This window comes from Bos mutus, chromosome 13, assembly GCF_027580195.1.
Source record: "Bos mutus isolate GX-2022 chromosome 13, NWIPB_WYAK_1.1, whole genome shotgun sequence".
In the NCBI taxonomy this organism is placed as follows: Eukaryota; Metazoa; Chordata; class Mammalia; order Artiodactyla; family Bovidae; genus Bos; species Bos mutus.
In genome coordinates, this window is record NC_091629.1 from 36,361,231 (window position 1) to 36,382,108 (window position 20,878).

The following is a 20,878-nucleotide window of genomic DNA, read 5'->3' on the forward strand; positions in this document are numbered from 1 at the left end:
CCTGCCAGACTCCTCTGTCAATGGGATTCTCCAGGCAAGAATACAGGAGTGGGTTGCCATTTCCTCTGCAGGACATAGGTATGCTGCTGCTGCTGCTGCTAAGTCGCTTCAGTCGTGTCCGACTCTGTGCGACCCCCTAGACTGCAGCCCACCAGGCTCCCCCGTCCCTGGGATTCTCCAGGCAAGAACACGGGAGTGGGTTGCCATTTCCTTCTCCAATGCATGAAAGTGAAAAGTGAAAGTGAAGTCACTCAGTCGTGTCCAACTCTTAGCGACCCCATGGACTGCAGCACACCAGGCTCCTCTGTCCATGGGATTTTCCAGGCAAGAGTATTGGAGTGGGGTGCCATTGCCTTCTCCCGGACATAGGTATACCTATGGCTAATTCATGTTGATGTATGGCAGAAACCAACACAGTGTTGTAAACCAATTATCCTTCAATTAAAAATAATTTTTTTAAAAAAGCTGATTCTTATCATGGTTTAACAAGAGCAAAGTAAAAGTTGGAATGGGGCACACAGCTTTTAAAAGGTCTAGAAATCAACAAATTCTGTTTTTATACTTTTCTCTGTTTCAAAATCAGTTTCTTGGAGAATGTCATTTTTGTGCATGCAGCTTTTGATGAAACCTTGTGATGCTATAGGTAACCCTTATTTTCTGTTTTTAAAGTAGGCTCTTGTCACAGGTATATGCTACTGTTATTGAGGCTGTTTTGGCTGCCATTGCATGTTATGCTAAAACTTCCAGTCTCATAAAGGTAATTTCAATACCACATTTCTCTTTCCTTGGTTATTTTAATGTGAAACTTCTTATCCATTTGTTTTACCTTTGGACACCTTTTTATACTTAATTTTGTGTGTGAGCTTGGGCACCAGATAAAGAGATGCCTTAAGAGTACTAAGCTTGTGATGCCTGGGACCTGCTGTTGTCTTATGGATGACAGCTGATTAGCAGTTCTTTGTAGATATCTGATTGTGTTAAAAAAAAAATCAAACTATCGTATATTGTTTTATTTAGTAGTTTAAAATGATTTCAAAAGTTAAAAAAATTAAAGAAATAGAGCTTATTCTGCTATGACTTTTAATAAAGTTAGATCAGTTTGTTTTGAGCTACATAAATTGATTTCCTATAATTCTTTGTTCTAAAAAATTAACTAAAGACTAGAAAAGCTAACTTGCCTCTCCTTGATAGGCATGTATGTTCTCTTTTTCTGACCATTTTCTTTTTTGCTCTTTGTGGTTAACCTGCCGTGCTGAGTTGGATTCTGTATCTAACCCAGTAACAGATGAGACGAGTTGGCTTGATTCCTCCTATTGCCAATAGGACCTCTCCTGAAGCAAATCATTTGACATTGGAAAGGTTGTGTTGTAGATATCAAAGAGACTGTAGCCTAGTCACCAGTTCCTTGCCATCTTCCCTCCTCACTGAACTTGAATCCCCCCAGTACTTGGGATTTCTCAGCCCTTGGACTGAAAGCTTATGCAAAACAACAGGTTATTCTTTGATATCAATTCTGCACCTTTGTTTTTTAACTGATTTTTTAACTTTATTTATTTGCATGTTGATAGCATCTGGGCAAGAAATACTGAGGGCAGTGGTCCCTCCCCAAGAGCTAGGGAGAGGGTAGGAGAAAGCATTTTTCCAGGCCTCATAATGGCACCATCCCAGCCGATTACAGTTCACCAGATCAGGTTCCAGTGCCAACCTGCCTGAATGAAGTGTTTCCATGTGAATAGTAAGGACCTTACAGAAGTAGAAGAGATTAGAAGAGATGTCTAATCTCTCCTAATCTCTTAGATCTCTTCTAAGAGATTAGAAGATGTGTCAAGAATACACAGAAGAACTATAAAAAAAAAGATCTTAATGACCTGGACAACTATGGTGGTAATGGTCACTTACCTATCACCAGACATCCTGGAGTGTGAAGTCAAAGGGACATTGGAAGCTTTACTACAAACAAAGCTAGTGTAGGTGGTGGAATTCCAGCGGAGGTATTTCAAATCCTAAAAGATGATGCTGTGAAAGTGCCGCACTCAATATGCCAGCAAGTTTGGAAAACTCAGCAGTGGCCACAGGACTGGAAAAGGTCAGTTTTCATTCCAGTCCCAAAGAAGGGCAATGCCAAAGAATGTTCAAACTACCATACTGTTGAGTTCATTTCGCATGCTAGTAAGATTATGCTCAAAAATCCTTCAAGCCAGTCTTCAGCAGTATATGAACCAAGAACTTCCAGATGTACAAGCTGGGTTTCAAAGAGGCAGAGGAACCAGAAATCAAACTGCCAACATTCATTGGATCATAGAGAAAGCAAGTGAATTCCAGTAAAATGTCTACTTCTGCTTCATTGACCATGCTAAAGCCTTTGACTGTGTGGATCAGAGCAGACTGGAAATTCTTAAAGAAATAGAAATACCAGACCACCTTACCTGTCTCCTGAGAAACCTGTATGCATGTCAAAAAGCAACAGTTAGAACCAGGCATGAACAACTGACTGCCTCAAAATTGGGAAAGGATTATGACAAGGCTGTATAGTGTCCTCCTGCTTATTTTACTTCCAAGCAGAGTACATCATGCAAAATGCTGGGGCTGGATAAATCACAAGCTGGAATCAAGATTGCTGGGAGAAAGATCCAACAGCCTCAGATGTGCAGATGATGCCACTCTAATTGCAGAAAGTAAAGAGGAACTAAAGAGCCTCTTGATGAGGGTTAAATAAGAGAGTGAAGCTGGCTTAAAGCTCAAGATCAAAAAAACTGAGATAACAGCATCCAGTCTCATCACTTTATGCTAAATAGAAGGGGAAAAAGTGGAAGCAGTGACAGATTTTATTTTCTTGGGCTCCAGAATCACTGCAGATGGTGACTGCAGCCATGAAATTAGAAGACGCTTGCTGTTTGGAAGGAAGACTATGGCAGACCTAGAGAGTGTATTAAAAAGCAAAGATATCACTTTGCTGACTAAGGTCCATCTAGTCAAAGCTGTGGTTTTTCCAGTAGTCCTGTACCGATGTGAGAGTTGGACCATAAAGAAGGCTGAGCACCACAGTATTGATGTTTTCAAATTGTGGTGCTGGAGAAGACTGTTTAGAGTCCCTTGGAGAGCAAGGAGATCAAATGAGTCAATCCTAAAGGAAATGAATGCTGAATATTCATTGGAAGAACTGATGCTGAATCTCCAGTACTTTGGCTCTTGATGCAAAGAGCCCATTCATTGGAAAAGACCTTGATGCTGGGAAAGATTGAAGGCACAAGAGAAGGGAATGGCAGAGGATGAGATGATTAGATAACATCACCGACTCAATGGACATGAATTTGAGCAATCTTCAGGAAATAGTGAAGGACAGGGGAGCCTGGCATGCTGCAATCCTGGGGCCACAAAGAGTCAGACACTACTTAGCAACTGAACAACATGTGAACCCAGCCTGAACCAACCAAATGTAAAAAGGGCCCTTTCCTCACAGCTAAATGTACTCTTTCCTGCTGTGAAAGCTAATTGTCTCTGTTTTATTATTGGTTTTACAGGCCAAGGAGGTAGCTGAGCAGACCCTGGGATCTGGGTTAAATTCCGTTGAGTTGATGCAGTTTAAGGCAACTTTACGGTAAGCAGTGGCCTATATTATCAATAAAAACTTTTATTTAATGTTTGTATTTTTAAAACTTTCTCCCGTGTATTTGATATTCTGTCTCTCCTTTGAGGAATGTTCTGGTAAATCATTAGTATATGAAGGAGAGTCTTTCATGATCAGGGCTTTATTTGAGAAGCCAAGGATGGAGGAACTGTTTCAGAATCAGACACGCTGATTAGGCTGGAATGGGAGACATATCAGTGCTAGAACAGACAGATGTGGATTCCAAGGTTTAAAAGATGAAACTGGGGACATGAATGGTGAGGTTTGTTAGTGGTGATGATGAGGGGCCTTGGGCACATGAAAATGGTCACTGCTTAGAAGAGAGTTGTCCTAGGCCTTATCTGCCTCTCAGATGGTAGAAACCCCTGAGCCTGGCCATGTCTCAGCGTCTAGATGATCTAGGAATTTGGCTTCCTGGCAGTCTTGCCATCACTCACCTGGCATGTCACAGTGGATCTCTGTGTAGTCTTTGTCCATAGCTAAACCTTCAGGAACCTAGTCCACTCAACCTTCTGTCCCATATTAGGACCATTTGGTGTACTTTTTTGCAAAGGAGACCAAAGACACCAATATTAGAAAGTTTCTTTAAGAATATTTCTGGGTTGTGGAGGGGAAAGGTGGCTTCATGGTGGCTCAGAGGTAAATTAATCTGCCTGCTAGCACAGGAGACATAGGTATGATTCTTGGTCTGGGATGATCCCACATACCTTAGAGCAGTTAAGCCTGTGTGCCACAACTACTGAGCCTTTGCTTCTAGAGCCCAAGAGCCACAATTACTGAAGCCCAGGTGCCCTAGAGCCTGTTCGCCACAAGAGAAGCCCCTGCAATGAGAAGCCTGCACACCACAGCTAGAAAAAAATCCCATGAAGCAATGAAGATCCAGAACAGCCAAAAATAAAATAGCTAATAGATAAAAATAAAATACTTCTGGAGGGACTTAATTCAAGGGGCCCAGGTTCTATGCCTGGTCAAGGAACTAGATTCCACATGCTGCAACAAAGATGGAAGATTCCATGTGCTGCAACTAAGTACAGCCAAGCAAATAAATGTTTTTAATAAATAAATAAATAACATTTCTGGGATGTGCACTGTGATAGCTTGGCTCCATGCCCCACATTTTCTTATGTCTACAGCCCTAGGTAGTGAGAAGGAACATTTAGAAAACTAAGTTAATAAACTAACAAGAATTCTTTGGCTACAGCTCCAGGAGTGAGTGGTAATGAGCCAGAACTCTTTGATACAAAGCTTTAGGCTTGCTTAAGATTTCTTGTCCTTTTTTCTGGGTCTTGTGGCTCATATCTCTGGCCATAAGAGAAGGCTAGAGGAAGTTTGGTTTCTTAAGGCTGTGTGCTGACCCGTACTATCTGTTCCTGACAGACTTGAGTTTAAGGAAGCTTCTTTGCCTTCCAACTGGGTGACTTGGGCAAGATAGGGAGCTCTCTGTGCATCTGTTTGATCATACTCCTGCCCTGTAGAGTGATTGGAAAAGTGAATGATAGCTGCTGTCTCAGTGAGTTCTCTTCTGTTACCATTGGCATGGCTGACAGAGTCATCCATTCCTCCTGTCCTTGGCACCTTGCCTAGAACACTCTGCCTTTCTGGGGCAAGCCACCTCTCAATCCCGTGGCCTCCTACATGGGGCTGGGGTGGGGAGGCAGTGTCCCACCCTGGCTAGAGAAAAGAACAAGAGGAGAACACCCAGGCGATAGGAAGAATCTTCGCGAGCCAGTTCTCCACTGTAGAACTCCACTTTTCTCTCCACATGGTTGCTTCTCTTAAACTGCATCAGATTAGCAAATTCTCCCAAGAGGAACAAAGGCAGTTAGCATATGACTGACCAGCATTTGTTACAGCGAAAAGATAAACAATTCAATTTAGAAACTTTCTTTTACAAAAGGAGTTGATGCCAAAAGGTTTATCTGGTTATTACTCAGTTCTGAAGTCCTGTCTTGATTATACAGCAGCAGTTGATTGTGGGTAGCAGTCTGGCTCTAGTCAGGGATGGCAGCTTGACTGCACAGGTGTTGAAGAGAGGAAGAGGATCAGGAGAATATGTCAGGGCCTTGGGCCAGAGGCCTGGGGCACGTAGAGGTTCTCTCAGTCTGTCGTGGGCAGTAGTCACGTAGTTCTCTCCTGCTCTGTTCAAGAGTCAAGATAGTCCTGAGAATCTGCACAGAGGCAGGGCCATGACTGGAGTCAAACACTAGCCCCGCATTTGCTGATGGCATGAAACCCTAGGGCATGTAGCGACATGCCATATCTCACTGGGGCTCTGAGGGCCCAGCACAGGTGCATTGCAGTGGCAGGTGTTTAAAGAGCTTGCCATACAGTGGTCGCAAAAGCAGACTGACTTTTGTTTTGTTTTGGGTCTACAGCTCCAAGATGGCTTTTCATATACATGCTGTGAATAATCAGGGAAGGTAAGTATGTGTTTATGGTGTGTCCTCATTTGGGGCAAGTTTTAAGAGCAAACTAAGAGAGGCTACCGTGTAACTGCTATCGTGGATGATCTTTTCACCCTTCCACACCTGGCAGTGGCATCACTCCAGGGCTGGGCTCAAAGCTGGGTGTGCTCAGCTGAGACCGCTCTATCCTGACTGCTTCCCATGGAAAGACTAGAGTAGGGTCGGGGGTGGATCTGATTCCGTCTGAGTGGAATTTTGCATACATGCAACCCAGTGTTTTGAAAAAGCTCCAAAGAGATCTAAGTGTGTGAATTGCTTGCAAGTTGAAAAATAGAGAACATTGTAAATCTAATACATGTCTTTCCCATCAATTTCCTTTTCTAGAATCGTGCCTCTGGACAGTGAAGATAGCTTATACTTTGTGAAGACGGTAAGCAGAGCTGTTAAAGGTCAAGTGGCAAGGAATGGCCTATAAAGGACATCTACAAGGGGTGAGGTAGGAGTAGGTGAGGGTCTTAGGTAGCCCACTAGAGAAAGCTAGTTGTCTTCACTACTCTTCCAGCTGCAGCAGTGGTGAATCTGTGCTTTCTGAGGGTGCCAGGCAGCTAGCTGTACCAGGCTCACCACATCCACATGTCTGTGTCTAGGCACCCCTCGGTGTAATCTTAGCTGGAGGGGGGGGAGGGGGCACCGGGGGATGGTAAATATATCTTCCTGAGGTTCAGAAGGCTTCTTTCAAGTGGCTGAGATTTCTCTGACCTCACGTGGAAATGGGAGCTGAGGACAAGCCTACCTCAACACAGACCAGGTTTTCACTGGCTTCTCTATGTTCCAAGCCCTGTGTTGATGCCCTTATTTAAGAGGAGCTTGTGGAAATAAAAACAACCTAACATTAAAAAAAAAACATACAGGTGAAATGGGGTAGTCAGAGCAGAGCTTTCTGACCTCTCTACTAATGGGCCAGGGGAATGGGTTTAGAGATACAGAAATATTGGTCCCTGGGGTGGTCTTCAGCAGCCAGAGTTTCTAGACTAGCTGCTCCCAGTCACATCCGAATCCTCTGTGCATCCTGCCCCAGTGCATCCTGATACAAAGAAAATTGGCAAGCAGTGCATAAGAGGATGGTGGATATCCAGCCAAGATTCTGGTTGTAGTGTATGTGGGTACAAGATACATCCTATGTCCATTCTGTGACTCCTGCCTGAACTTAATTTCAGTGAGATTTTGATCATGGGGAACTGGGTGCACAGGGGTGGATGACTTGGAGAAAATGCACGCTCATTGCCATCATCAGTGGACAAGCAGTAGTGTTATCTACAGAGAGTAGGACAACATGAGTAATTTTTTAAGGTTATGAGTATCTGTTTTTATAATGTACCTGCTCCCTGTCTGTGTCAGCATTTTGTGTTGTTCTTTTAGAACTAATTGAGCCTTTTTTGTAACATTATTAAGACTGGAAAATGAATACTTTCTGATGCTTAGGTAGATACTACTTTGTCTCCTTGCTAGACTTTAGATTCCCTTACTTCTCTTCTTAGACTCTTATGCAATGCTCTGGAAGGTGTTTTGCACTGGAGTTGGTGATTAGGAGTTCAGTACTGTGTTAAGTACCCATTCAGCAGCAGCTAATGAAATAGGAAAGAAAAAATAGGATGTTGGTGCTTTCTGTCCAAATCCTGTCCTCCCTTCCAGGCAGAGATGAAGTTCTGCCTCTTCGTTTAAGCCTGCCCTACTGACTTCTCCCTACAAGTACTGTGTTCTTAGAGTACTCGAAGGTTATACTACATAAATTAGGGAGTAATTCTATAGTGTGTCACATGTTGACTTATGTGTAGGAATGCTCTTATCTCTCCAACTTTACTTTATAGGTTTCCTGAGGATAGGAACCATGTTTCATATTTTTTCTGTCCCCTTGCCACATATGGGAAGTACGTAGCAAGTGCCTAAAAAATACTACATATATTCTTTTTAATGTCCTCTCTCCCCTTCCTGAACACCAGAGGCCAAATAAGAAAGTGGGGATTAGGAGCTACAGGATTTGTCTTTCTAATTGACTTGGGAACTGAATTGATCATTGTCATATAAGAGGAACCATGTAGCCCAGGATGGTTCTGTGTCTTCAGATACTCAAAATTCTTTGAAACAAATTTAAATAAACCTTGGCTCAGACGGTAAAACATCTGCCTGCAATGCGAGAGACCCAGGTTCAATCCCTGAGTTGGGAAGATCCTCTGGAGAAGAAAATGGCAACCCACTCCAGTACTCTTGCCTGGAAAATTCCATGGACAGAGGAGCCTGGTAGGCTGTAGTCCATGGGGTCACAAAGAGTCAGACATGACTGAGCAACTTCACCTCACTTCTAGTTGTTCAGCCTAATAAGAAAGTTAACAAAAATATAAAGCCTATCGTTTTATGCATTTCTTTATCATGACAACATGGATGAAAGGACTTTATGGTTTTTTTTTTTTTCCTTTCAACTCTTCTGCCACCTTTTTTTTTTTAGAATCTCTCAGTCTCTTCTGTAGGCCAAGGTCTTTTGTCTCTGTCCTAAGGGTAGAGCAGGGTCCCACACAAGGACATCAAGATATGAAAATGAACTCTAGTTTCAGGAGCTCTGTACCTGGTCATTCAGCAGTGTCAGGCCAGGAGGGGCAGGAACCTGGGAGGGCTTATCATGCAACTTACTTCGTATCCCTCACCAGCTTTTCACAGTCATCTCAGACTCCAACTCTGGTTTATACCATTTTCTGCATTTCCTCTGCTAGGTTGTCCTCAGAATTATTTTATTTTCACTAGTTTTTAACTAAATTAGAACCTTCTTACCAGCCATTCAGGAGCTTTCTCTGAGTTGCTCCAGTTTTTTTTTTCTCCTGACCTATGTAAGACTCTTATTTTTATTTGTCTTGGCCATAAAAGCTTGAACAGTTTTCTTTTAATTTTTTGGTCCTGAAAGGAGTGTTTGTATGTTTTGACATATAGCCAAAAATATCTGTGAAAACCTGTATCTTACTTTCCAGATTTGTTCAGAACTTGAGCCCAAACCAAAGAAGGAATGTATGACCATGTGGACATAGTAGAATGTAGCAGTGGTCACAGTTAAGAAAGGCTGTTACATTGCTTTTCAGGCAGGAGAAGCAATTTGAGGGAATTTATAGAAACATATGGAGAAGGCAATGGCACCCCACTCCAGTACTCTTGCTTGGAAAATCCCATGGTCGGAGGAGCCTGGTAGGCTGCAATCCATGGGGTCCCTAAGAGTCGGACACGACTGAGCGACTTCACTTTCACTTTTCACTTTCATGCATTGGAGAAGGAAATGGCAGCCCACTCCAGTGTTCTTGCCTGGAGAATCCCAGGGATGGGGGAGCCTGATGGGCTGCGGTCTATGGGGTCGCACAGAGTCGGACACGACTGAAGTGACTTAGCATAGCATAGCATAGAAACATAAAGATATTCTTCTTCTAGCCCAAGTGTGCCTCTGACCTAGGAGCAATTGTAAGGAAGCCTAGGTGATCCTGAAGTCATCTCCCAGTTTGAGTTGCATTTCAAGATAACTTGAGTTTTCCTTAGAAATTCTCAAGTATTTTTTTGCCATGTGGCTTAGTATTTTGTGGTCTATTTCTTGTGGATCTTTCCCTGAATGTTTAGGACTGACAACTGGTCTAACTCTGGTTTCTCATTTGATACAGGCTTGTATGGCCATCTATGACATTCCTGACTTGCTGGGAGGAAGGGGGTGCTTAGGATCTGTGGTGTTCTCAGAATCATTTTTGACATCTCAGATTTTGGTTAAAGAAAAAGGTAGGTGTATGTCATCTTTGGAAAGCAAAACTTGAACTTCCTTTTATATATGTGTGTATATATATGTATGTGTGTGTATGTGTATATATATATGTATATGTAATATTTGGCAAACCATAGTCTAAATCAAAAGACCAGGAATAAACTGGTGAAAATATTAGAATACTTGCAATAAACAAAGGGTGTATTTCCTAATTTATGAAGAGCTTTTATAAATTGATACGAAAGAAACAAGCTACCCAATGGTAAATGGGCAAAAAATATGAGCAGGCAGTTCACCAGAGTGTTTGAAAATAATATATATATTTTTAATGTTTATACACACACACATGTACATAAGTGATCCCTGAACACAGGTTTAAACTACACAGATTTTTTTCAATAAGTATATACTACAGAAGTACATATTCCATGGTTGGTTGAATTCATGGATGTGGAACTGTGGATATGGAGTGCTGACTGTAAAGTTACTCATGGATTTTCAAGTGTGTAGAAGGTCAGCACCACTAGCCCCCACATTGTTCAAGGGTCCACTGTGTGTGTATGAATATGAATATGTACAGCCTTACTAGTAGTCAGGAAAAACAATTTGAAGCAATAGTTAGATCAGTTTTTTTATCCATTATGGTAGCAAAAAATTCTATAGAATGATAATATCCAGAGCTTGATGACCTTGATAATTTTTGTTTGGTTTTTTAATGCAAACACCTGTACTACCTTGGCAAAAATTAAAAGCATGGATTGAAAAGGACTCTGTATTTAAATATGTATTTCTATTTGTCTTAAAAAGAATAATCACATGAGGAAGCCTTTCTCCATCCCCTCATTAGGTTCTTGTCCCCATATGAGGAATTCATTTTCTGAAGGCATCAGACTTTGTATCCTAGTAAGAGGAGCTCTCACTCTTGAGGATGGGAAGCAGTCAGGGGCCTGCAAGGTGGGCTCTGGTGGTGGGCAGTAACCGACATGTCTGTGGTCTTCCTGCAGATGGCACTGTTATCACAGAAACCAGCTTTATAATCCTGACAGCTGCCATACCCAGATTCTGCTCCTGGCTGGTTAGTATCATTCATCAGGTGAAAACGGAGATAAACGTGGAGAAACTGGGGAGAAAATTTAAGGACGAGTCTCTGGTGGGATGTCAGATCCTGACCTAACCACTGTTCAGATAGAAGTTTTTATCTCTGCTCTTCTTCTCTATGCAAATGAATCTAATTTCATTAACGTGTAATCTGGGGAAAGTTCCAAAAGAAAGTAAATTATCTGGGTCCCTGTTAAATTGTCAAGGGAAGAAGTTAATATCCTCATTTTACAGATGAGGAGCCTGAGGTTTAGAAATCTCCCAACCTGTCCAGGGTCACACAGGAAGTGAAAAGTGGATCGTGTGCTCCCTTTTCTGTCAGAATAGTTGCTGCTGAGTTTTTACAACCATGTCTCTACATGTGGAAAGGTCCCATCTTCATCTGTGGGACTCGGTCTGAATCTCTGGTGCCTTGGGACACAAAGTACTAGTAATGGTCTAAGTACCTATTTCAGAATTTGTTTATATTCTGTTTCTACAATTCTGAACTGAATAAAGACAAGCAAAAGTCATCCTCTAATGTGAACATGTTTAAATGAGAACACATTCAAAATATTTTAGTATGTTCTCTTTCCTTCATCCCTAAAATTCGTTTTCTCCAAAATGAAATGTAAGTGGAGACTAACATACTCTCTCCACATAATGTAGGCTCATTTAGCTGGACTTCATGTCCCTGTAAGGGAGCCTACCATGGCCTGTGCTCTGCATCTGGTATCCAGCAACCAGGTCTGCCAGCCATCAGGGCCTGAGAACCCTGGATTTGACAGAGAGACTGCTCTCTTAGAAATATGTGAACACAGGGGGAGACCTAGCAGAGTTTATGCCCTTGAAGCAGTGAATTGAAAATCTGTACTCCTTTTGGACACAGGTAGAAGATATTGAAGTAAAATTGTCTGAGAAAACCCAGCAGTCAGTTCTGGTAAGCAGACTTCTTATTCTTAATGTTGTCAAGATGAAATGTAAACAATTTATAAAAACAATTTAACATATTTCATCTTACTGCTAATCTAAGGGTTCTATACCTCCTTGTCTCAATTCCTGTTGTATTCTTCCCCTTCAGAGCAGAGCTCTAGAAATAACCACGTATGGAGTACACAAGCGGGATTCTTACTGCCATTTAAACCTTTCCGTGTTTTTTCAAAATCTCTCAGTACTTTTAGAAGCAGTTCTCAAATTGAGACATATAGAACTGAAGGTCAAGGCTTTAGGCCAAGGAGAAGCCACCTCTGTTATCAGAGGATATAAATTTACTGGAATATGGACAAGCATTGCAGACCATGGTGCCTAGACTGAGAGGACCTTAACATTTTTCTTCTCAGCATAAGTCACAGGTGCCAGTAATATGGCAAAGAGCCAAGAAGTGCCAAGAACTGGAAGAGAAGTTGAGTATATCTGAGGCTGACTTAGCAGCTTTTGTAGACATACAAACGTGGACAGAAATTTTGATTCTGTCAGTGTTTATGCTATAAATCACCTGCTCTTTGTGTTTGTTTTTTCAAGGGAGATGAGTGTTTCCTGGGTACTTTTCTAACTAGAGGAGAAGGAGCATACCTTTATTCTAGTAATTCACAATCTTTGCCTGAAGAAGGTGAGCAGCTCTGACTTTTCTGTTTTTTACTCTGTCTGGGTCCCTCTTTCACAGGTTTTGACATGAATGTTGTAATTAATGATACATGGGATATTTGAAAAAACTTTTGAGTGTAGAAGTGTTTTCCCACAGCTTTTCTCTTTTGATCTGTCCATTTTCCAGATGAGGAGACTTGTGCTAGAAAGGACTGCCGCCAACTGCACTGGTCCTCTTGTTGCTGCCTGAGGATTGCTCTCAGGATGGGCTAGAGCAGCAGCATGTCCAGAAATAGGTTCTGTTGGGCCAAAACAAAATCTGGATTAGTTTTTTATATCTGTGTAACAAATCACCACAAATTTCATAGCTTAAAACAACATGCATTTATTATCTCACAGTTCTGTGGGTCAGAAGTCCAGGCAAATTTTGCTAGATTTCTGTGTAGGGTTTCATAATACTGAAGTCAAGGCATCAGCGGGCTTATCTCTGGAGTCTCTGAGAAAGAACCTGCTCCCAGGCTCATCCAGGTTGTTTGCAGAGTCCATTTCCTTCAGACTGGAGAACTAAGGTTCTTTTTTTTGTTGCTGGCTATCAGCTGGAAGCAGTCTTAGCTCCTACTTCCAGAGGTCCTTGCCCTGTGAAAGAACCTGCATCGTGTTGAATCTCTGACACTGTTAATCTCTCTGAACTCCTCTTCTACCACCCAGAGAAAACTCTGCTTATAAAGGGCTCATGTGATTGGAGGAGACCCAATCACATAATCTCCTTTTTGCTATATGATGTTACACAAACACTGGAGTAACCTAAGAAGCTGAAGGTCATGGGGGCTGTCTTAAATTTCTGCCTACCATAGTATGCCCTCTGACCCCAACAGTTCTCACATGAAAGATATAATCAACCCCCATCCAAGAGCCTCATTCCATTATGGCAGCAATTCAAAGTCTTAACTCTGACCAGCTGAAAAATCCAAAAATCTCATCATCAAGATTATCTAAATCAGCTGTAGGTGAGGCGCTGGCTTGTAATTCATAAAGTACAGCTCCTGAACAAGATTCCTTTCCATCTGTGGACCTGTGAAATTAGAGGCTCTTTATCTTCCCTAGCCCTCCCAATGTACAAGGTAGGAGTAGTATAGGGTATAGACATTTATATTAAAAAGGAGTCCCAAGCCCAAGACAACTTTGAAATTAAGCTAGGCAAACTCCAGCTCCTGGATTAGGTTTCAAGGCCTGGGAATAGCCCTCCAAGACCCTTAGCTCTGTCCTCTGGGTTCTTTGTTCTACTTGTTAAACTCTTAGTTCTGCCTCCTGGGTTCATGACTCTACCCTCTTAGTTTGTGACTATACCTGTGTCATCCTTCCTTTTCGTGAAGGTGACACTTTGTAGCTTATTAGTTTTTCAGCCTGCTTCTTGCCTCTAGAATTTTGGGGGTCCAACAGGCTCCTTTCATTTTCTATTCTCTCTATCCCCTTCAATCCAAACTGGCAGTATTTCTGCTGATTTAAAGTTCTCAAGAACTCTGTGGGTCTTGCATGGATTTCCTGGGATTCATTCCATACTCCTTTTGGTCTCCTCAAAATAACGTATTCTTATGAGTCCTATTCTTTCCATGTTAGATAAGCCTTTTTTGTTCCACAAATTCCTCATCCTTTACTAAGCAGATTCTCTCTCTGGATAATTTGTTCTTCTTGAAAATTCTCTCCAGTGGCAAGTTGCTCTCCATGTTCTCAGATCACTGGTTAAACTTTAGCTTCTCCATTGTCACAGAAGACAAAACACAAGGAGTTCTGGTTTTCGATCCACAAAATGCCAGGTAGCGTTCACTATCATGACTGTGCTGTGGCCCCTGCATTCCTGCCTCTCCAGATCCTGGTGCAGAAGACCAGGAAGTTAGGAACATTTGCTGAAAACAAGAGTGTGTGTGACAGTACTCCCAGCCTTGAGGCAGAATTGCATAATGTTTTAAAATCAGCTTGTAGACACAACACAGAGACAGTTATACTCTGTCATAGTTGAGCCAGTTATAATATTTAGCAAGGATATTTGCCAAAATCAGTTTTCACCTTCTTAGCAAAAGGCCTTGTTAAAAAAATAATCTTACACTGTATTGAGTTATCCAGCAAGATTCAGTCTATCCTGAGATCTCTGTTGTTGTTCAGTCACTAAATCATGTCCGACTCTTTGCCACCCTATGGACTACAGCATGCCAGGCTCCCCTGTCCTCCACTGTCTCCTGGAGTTTGCTCAAATTCATGTCCATTGAGTCAGTGATACTATTTCTTCCTCTGCTGCCTTCTTCTTTTACCTTCAATCTTTCCCAGCATCAGGATCTTTTCCAATGAGTCTGCTTTTTGCATCAGATAGACAAAAGTATTGGAGCTTCAACTTCAGCGTCAGTCTTTCCAATGAACATTCAGGGTGAATTTTCTTTAGGATTGACTGGTTTGATTTCCTTGTAGTCCAAGGGACTCTCAAGAGTCTTCTCCAGCACCACTGTTCAAGAGCATCAATTCTTCGGCACTCCGCCTTCTTTATTGGAGAAGGGGATGGCAATCCACTCCAGTATTCTTGCCTGGAGAATCCCATGGACAGAGGAGCCTGGCAGGCTACAGTTCATGGAGTCACAAAGAGTTGGGCACGACTGAGTGACTAAGCAGCAGCAGCAGCCTTCTTTATGGTGCAGCTCTCACTTCCATACATGACTACTGGAAAAACCATAGCTTTGACTATACAGGACTTTTGTTGATTTGCCTTTGAACTGATTCCCAGTTGATTCTGAAGAATGAACATGCCAGCAGCCCAGACCAGTGCCTTTTCTCTGGCTTTGAACCCTTGGGACTAAAGAAAATTAAATCAGGTGGAAATCACATGCTCACTTACAAGTAATTTAAAAATGGCAGAGCAGGACATGTGCTCATCTTCTGCGAGAACTCCAAAATTGCAACTCACTGCTGAACTACCATCAACAGGAGAATGTTGGATACCACCAAAAAAAGATACCACATGTCGAAGGGCAAAGGAGAAGATCCAACAAGATGGTAGGAGGGGCAAAACCACATTTAGAATCAAACCCAATAACTGCCAGAGATGCCGGAGGGCTCAAACAAAACTTTGTGTGCACCAGGACCCAAAGGCCCCACAGAGACTGAGCCAGACCTGCCTTTCAGTGTTTGAGTGTCTCCTGTCAAGGCATGGGTCAGCAGTGGCCTGCCACAGGGACAGGGACTCTGGCTGCAGCAGACCTGGGACATGTGGTATGTGGCCTAAGCCCTTTTAGAGGGGGTTACCATTAGCCCCACCATAGAGCCACTGAGCAGACGACCCACAAACTGCAGTACTATTATACCAAAGAAATTCTCGCAATGTTAAAAAATTCTAGGACCCACAACAGATATCCCAACCTGGGGATCTGGCAAAGGAACTGAGAATCCCCAGGGAATTTGACTTTGGGGGCCAGTGGAATTTAATTACAGAACTTCCACAGGACTGGGGAAAACAGACTCTTGGAGGGCACACGCAAAACTGTGTGTGCACCAAGACGCAGGAGAAAGGAGCAGTGTCCCCACAAGAGACTGAGCCAGACTTGCCTTTGAGTGTCCAGGAGTCTCTGGTGGAGGCGTGGGTTAACACAGTGGCATGCTGCGGGGTCAGGGGCACTGAATACAACAGTGTAGGCAAAAGTCTTTTGGAAGGAGGTCGCCATTACCACCATTACCCCTACCATAGTTTGGCCTCAACCAAACAACAAGGAGGGAACACAGCCCCATCGATCAGTAGAAAATTGGATTGAAGATTTACTGAGCATGGGCCCACCCATCAGAACAAGACCCAGATTCCCCCACATCAGTCTCTCCATTCAGGAAGCTTCCACTAGCCTCTTATCCTTATCCATCAGAGGGCAAACCAGAATGAAAACCAGTCATACAAAACTAACCAAACCGATCACATGAGTTACAGCCTTGTCTGACTCTGTGAAACTATGAGCCATTGCCATGTAGGGCCACCCAAAATGGATGGGTCATGGTGGAGAGTTCTGATAAAACTCTCCAGTGGTCCACTGGAGAAGGAAATGGCAAACCACTTCAGTATTCTTGCCTTGAGAACCCCATGAACAGTACGAAAAGGCAAAAAGATAGGATACTGAAAAACAAGCTCCCCAGGTTGGTAGGTGCCCAGTATGCTACTGGAGAAAAGTGGAGAAATAACTTAAGAAAGAATGAAAAGATGGAGCCAAAGTGAAAACAGTGCCCAGTTGTCGACGTGACTGGTGATGGAAGTCAAGTCCAATTGCTGTAAAGAACAATATTGCATAGGAACTGGAATGTTAGGTCCACAAATCAAGGTAAATTTGTGGATCACTAAAAAACTGTGGAAAATTCAAGAGATGGGAATACCAGACCAACTTACCTGCCTCCTGAGAAACCTGTTTGTAGGTCAGGAAGCAACTGTTAGAACCGGACATGGAATAATGGACTGGTTCCAAATTGGGAAAGGAGTACGTCACGCCTGTATATTGTCACCTTGCTTTTCTAACTTATATGCTGAGTATATCATGTGAAATACCAGGCTGGATGAAGCACAGCTGGAATCAAGATGGCCAGAAGAAATATCAATAACCTTAGATAGGCAAATGACACCATCCTTATGGCAGAAAGCGAAGAGGAACTAAATAGCCTCTTGATGAAAGTGAAACAGGAGAGTGAAAAAGCTGACTTAAAACTCAGCATGCAAAAAAACTAAGATCATGGCATCTAGTCCCATCACTTCATGGCAAATAAATGGCGAAACAGTGGAAACAGTGAGAGACTTTATTTTCTTGGGCTCCAGAATCACTGCAGATGGTGACTGCAGCCTTGACATTAAAAGACGCTTGCTCCTTGGAAGAAAAGCTATGACCAACCTAGACAGCATATTAAAAAGCAGAAACATCACTTTACCAATGAAGGTCTGTATAATCAAAGGTATGGTTTTCCAGCAGTTATGTGTATATGTGATAGTTGGACTGTAAAGAAAGCTGAGCGCCAAAGAATTGGTGCTTTTTAACTGTAGTGTTGGAGAAGACGCTTGAGAGTCCCTTGGACAGTAAACAAATCAAACTAGTCAATCCTAAAGAAAATTAACGCTTAATATTCATTGGAAGAACTGATGTGGAAATTGAAAATTCAGTTCTTTGGCCACTTGATGTGAAGAGCTGACTCATTGGAAAAGACCTTGATGCTGGGAAAGATTGAGGGTAGGAGGAGAAGAGGTTGACAAAAGGTAAGGTGTTTGGATGGCATCACCGACTCAATGGACATGAATTTGAGCAAATTCCGGAAAATAGTGCAGGACAGGGAAGCCTGGCATGCTGTAGTATATAGGGGAACAAAGAGTCGAACACAACTTAGCAACTGAACAACAGCAACAACTAGTTTTGTCATAGCTTTCCTTCCAAGGAACAAGCGTCTACACAAGAATAAAGCACACAAACCAGGAATTTCTCGAACCTTGTCACACACCTGAGAGCTTAGATTTCACACTTTCTTAGTTTCTGAGGAAAATGTAGTTTGAATCAGGAGATGGTTTTCTGAGGCCAGAAGTTTCAGTAGGAGCAGAGAATTTAAATAGAAGTGTGTTAAGCATTTTACCACTTTAGGGCTCAGGTCAGTTTTATAGGACTTGAAGTTTATAATTCTTTGGGGCTCTTGTAAGGAAAGTAACACATAAAATAAGTCTCTTCCTGGGCCTTGGAAGGGGGCTTAAGCAGGTGATGAGGGGTCCTGAAGTTTAAATATCCTTTGGATCTAGGTAAATCTGCCTGTTGCAGATTTACCTCTGAAGACATTTTAAAAAGTCACCATTGTGCTTATTTTGATTGATCTTCATACGTTGAGCCCCATAGAAGGTGAAAAAGTTGCCTGAGGTTCTAGTACAAGTTAGTGATAACATCTGGAGGGTGGTCCAGGTCTTTTACTTTTCAGTCTAGGGAAGGCTCAGTGAAAAAGAATAGTACTTCCTTTACCTTGAAATGTTTCCAGTTCTGTTTAAATTTTTTCTTCCTCAGTTAGTGACTTCTGCTATCACAAGGCTTTTTGTTATGCAGCTTTCTGTTCATTCGTTTCCTTTATATGCCCTTCTCTTCCCCACCCTGCTGACCTTGGTCAGGCTGGCTGCCAAATACCTAATCCTCTGGAGCCTGCTTTATTTATTTGTTTATTAAATGATGACCTTATCAAGGGTCATTTTTTTTTTTTTAATTATTTTTGGCTGTGCTGGATCTTCCTTGCTGCACAGGCTTTTCTTTAGTTGTGGTGAGTGGGGGCTACTCTCTAGTTGCAACGTGCAGGCTTCTCATTATGATGGCTTCTCTTGTTGTGGAGCACAGGCTCTGTAGGCTAGGCTGCAGAGCTTCAGTAATTGCCGGCTTCAGTAATTGCAGCACTTGGGCTCAGTAGTTGCGACTCATGGCCTCTAGAGCACAGGCTTAGTAGTAGTAGTGCACTGGCTTAGTTGCCCTGCAGCATGTGGGATCTTCCCGGACCAGCGATCGAACTTGTGTCTCCTGCATTGGCAGGCAGCTTCTTCACCACTGAGCTCCTGGGAATCCCAGGAGCCTGCTTTAGAGTTTACCACATACACCTATATCCCTAAACAATGTCTTATTTTTTAATTAAATATAAATTAGAATCATACTCTGTCGTATTCTTCTGGGATTTGCCTTTTTTACTCAGTATTCTGATCCTCAGATTCATCCAGATTGTTTTGTGTAGTCATATAGTTGATTCATTTTCATGATTCCATAGGATTGCTTTGTGTGAAGATATGCTGTTTATCCTTTTGACTCTTGGTGGACATTTGGGTTCTTTATAGTTTTTCGCTGTTGTAGACAGTGCTGTTGTGAGCATTTTCATATATGTCCCTTGGTGCACCTGGCACTAGATAGTGCCTTGCAACACGTCTTTCTTGCTGTATCTAAAGACGTAATTGCCGTCTATTTTATCTCAGTCCTCTGACTTCCCTGCTACATTTCTGGCTGGTTGTATCAACAGCACTGAGATCTCTGGTATGTTGGTCCTCCCTTAATGTTTGCCACTATGATTGCTTCAAGTTTTGATATCTCTTTGTGTGGAATTTTCTGTGCTTTGCCCCCAAATAAAGTCAGCCACTCTGACAAGCCTGCCTCACTCCCTCATAAGACTTCTGCACCATGGAGCTGGAAGAGAGGTAATGTGAATAGCCTCAAGCTAAAATATTCCAATTTCTACTATTTTTACCAAGTTTCAGTAGAATTCCTTGAATGCATTTCAGTTTTGTTGTATAACTTTGGTCTGTTACCAGAGTCCTTAACTTTTTGTTTTTGACAGTCAGTCCAGTTTTATGGCTGTTTCCTGGGGAGAGAATTTTCCAGACTCCTCACAGCCATTTCAGAAGTTCCAAACCCCAGGACTTCTGAAAAGATATTTTCACTTGGTAAAGAACTGTAGGTTGACCATTCCTTTCTGGGCTTTACAGATGTAGCTGTACTCCACTGTCTTCTTGCTTACATTGTTTTTGAGCAGAAATCTACTGTCATTCTTATCTCTGTTCCTTTCTATATAACTCCAGCTGCTTTGAAGATTTTCTTTCTTTTTATCATAGATATTAAGCAGTTTGATCTTTATGTGACTGCTGTGGTTTGTTGCTTATCCTTGGGATTTATTTAGCTTCTTGAATCAATGGATTTAGAGTTTTCCTCAGACTTGAAAATTTTTTGCTCATTATTTCTTCAGTTTTTTCCCTTTGCTTCAAGGATTCCAATTACATACAATTGGCTGCCTAAAGTTGTCTCACCACTCCCTGATTCTCTGTACAATTATTTTTAGTCTTTTTTTCTCTTTGTGTTTTATTTTGCATATTTTCTGCATATTTTAATTTACTAATCTTTTGTTTTGCATTGTTGTTACAAGTTTTTTAAATTATCATTTGTTAATTGGAACAGAAGGTGCTGGATGGTGAGCCAGGTCCAACAAAAGACCACTAAAGAAATTGAAATAGAGAAGCGTATTATTCACAAATCCAGGAGGAAGTATATGGGATGCGCTGATGGGTCACACAGACAAACAGGGGAGAGGGGTCAAAGCAAGGTTCGGGCTAGACCTGGGGTATGTGCCTTAATTAAAGTCTGTGGGTGGAGTGCTTTGAGTTTTCCCAGGCTAAGGCCAAACTGGCCCATTCAAACCAAAGAGAGTGGAGGTTTTGGTAAGCTCCATGGGGTGATGAAGTCAATTTGACTATATAAGGGGCACACAAGGGGAAGACTTTTGATGACAAGGGCTGCTGGGAAAGTCTTATTAGGAACTTACATTTGCTTGTGACTCTGCAGGCTGTTGTCTAGGACATGTGCTTGCATGAAGAGCCCATAGTGTCAGTTTAAGGCCTGT

At 42.2% G+C, this 20,878-nt stretch overlaps 1 protein-coding gene across 5 annotated transcripts in view; it reads left to right on the forward strand.

Moving 5' to 3' along the window:
• DNAAF9 (dynein axonemal assembly factor 9) overlaps window positions 1-20,878 on the forward strand; it is a 173,135-nt gene that overhangs the window by 91,780 nt on the left and 60,477 nt on the right. For 4 of the 5 annotated variants that reach the window (XM_070381296.1, XM_070381298.1, XM_014477634.2 and 1 more), the window contains 8 exons: window positions 670-757; window positions 3,522-3,598; window positions 6,004-6,048; window positions 6,418-6,463; window positions 9,723-9,834; window positions 10,822-10,892; window positions 11,784-11,834; window positions 12,416-12,503. In XM_070381296.1, coding sequence (XP_070237397.1) covers window positions 670-757; window positions 3,522-3,598; window positions 6,004-6,048; window positions 6,418-6,463; window positions 9,723-9,834; window positions 10,822-10,892; window positions 11,784-11,834; window positions 12,416-12,503 — 578 coding nt within the window. The remainder of the gene's footprint in view (window positions 1-669; window positions 758-3,521; window positions 3,599-6,003; window positions 6,049-6,417; window positions 6,464-9,722; window positions 9,835-10,821; window positions 10,893-11,783; window positions 11,835-12,415; window positions 12,504-20,878) is intronic. The other variant, XM_070381297.1, reaches the window with a different exon arrangement.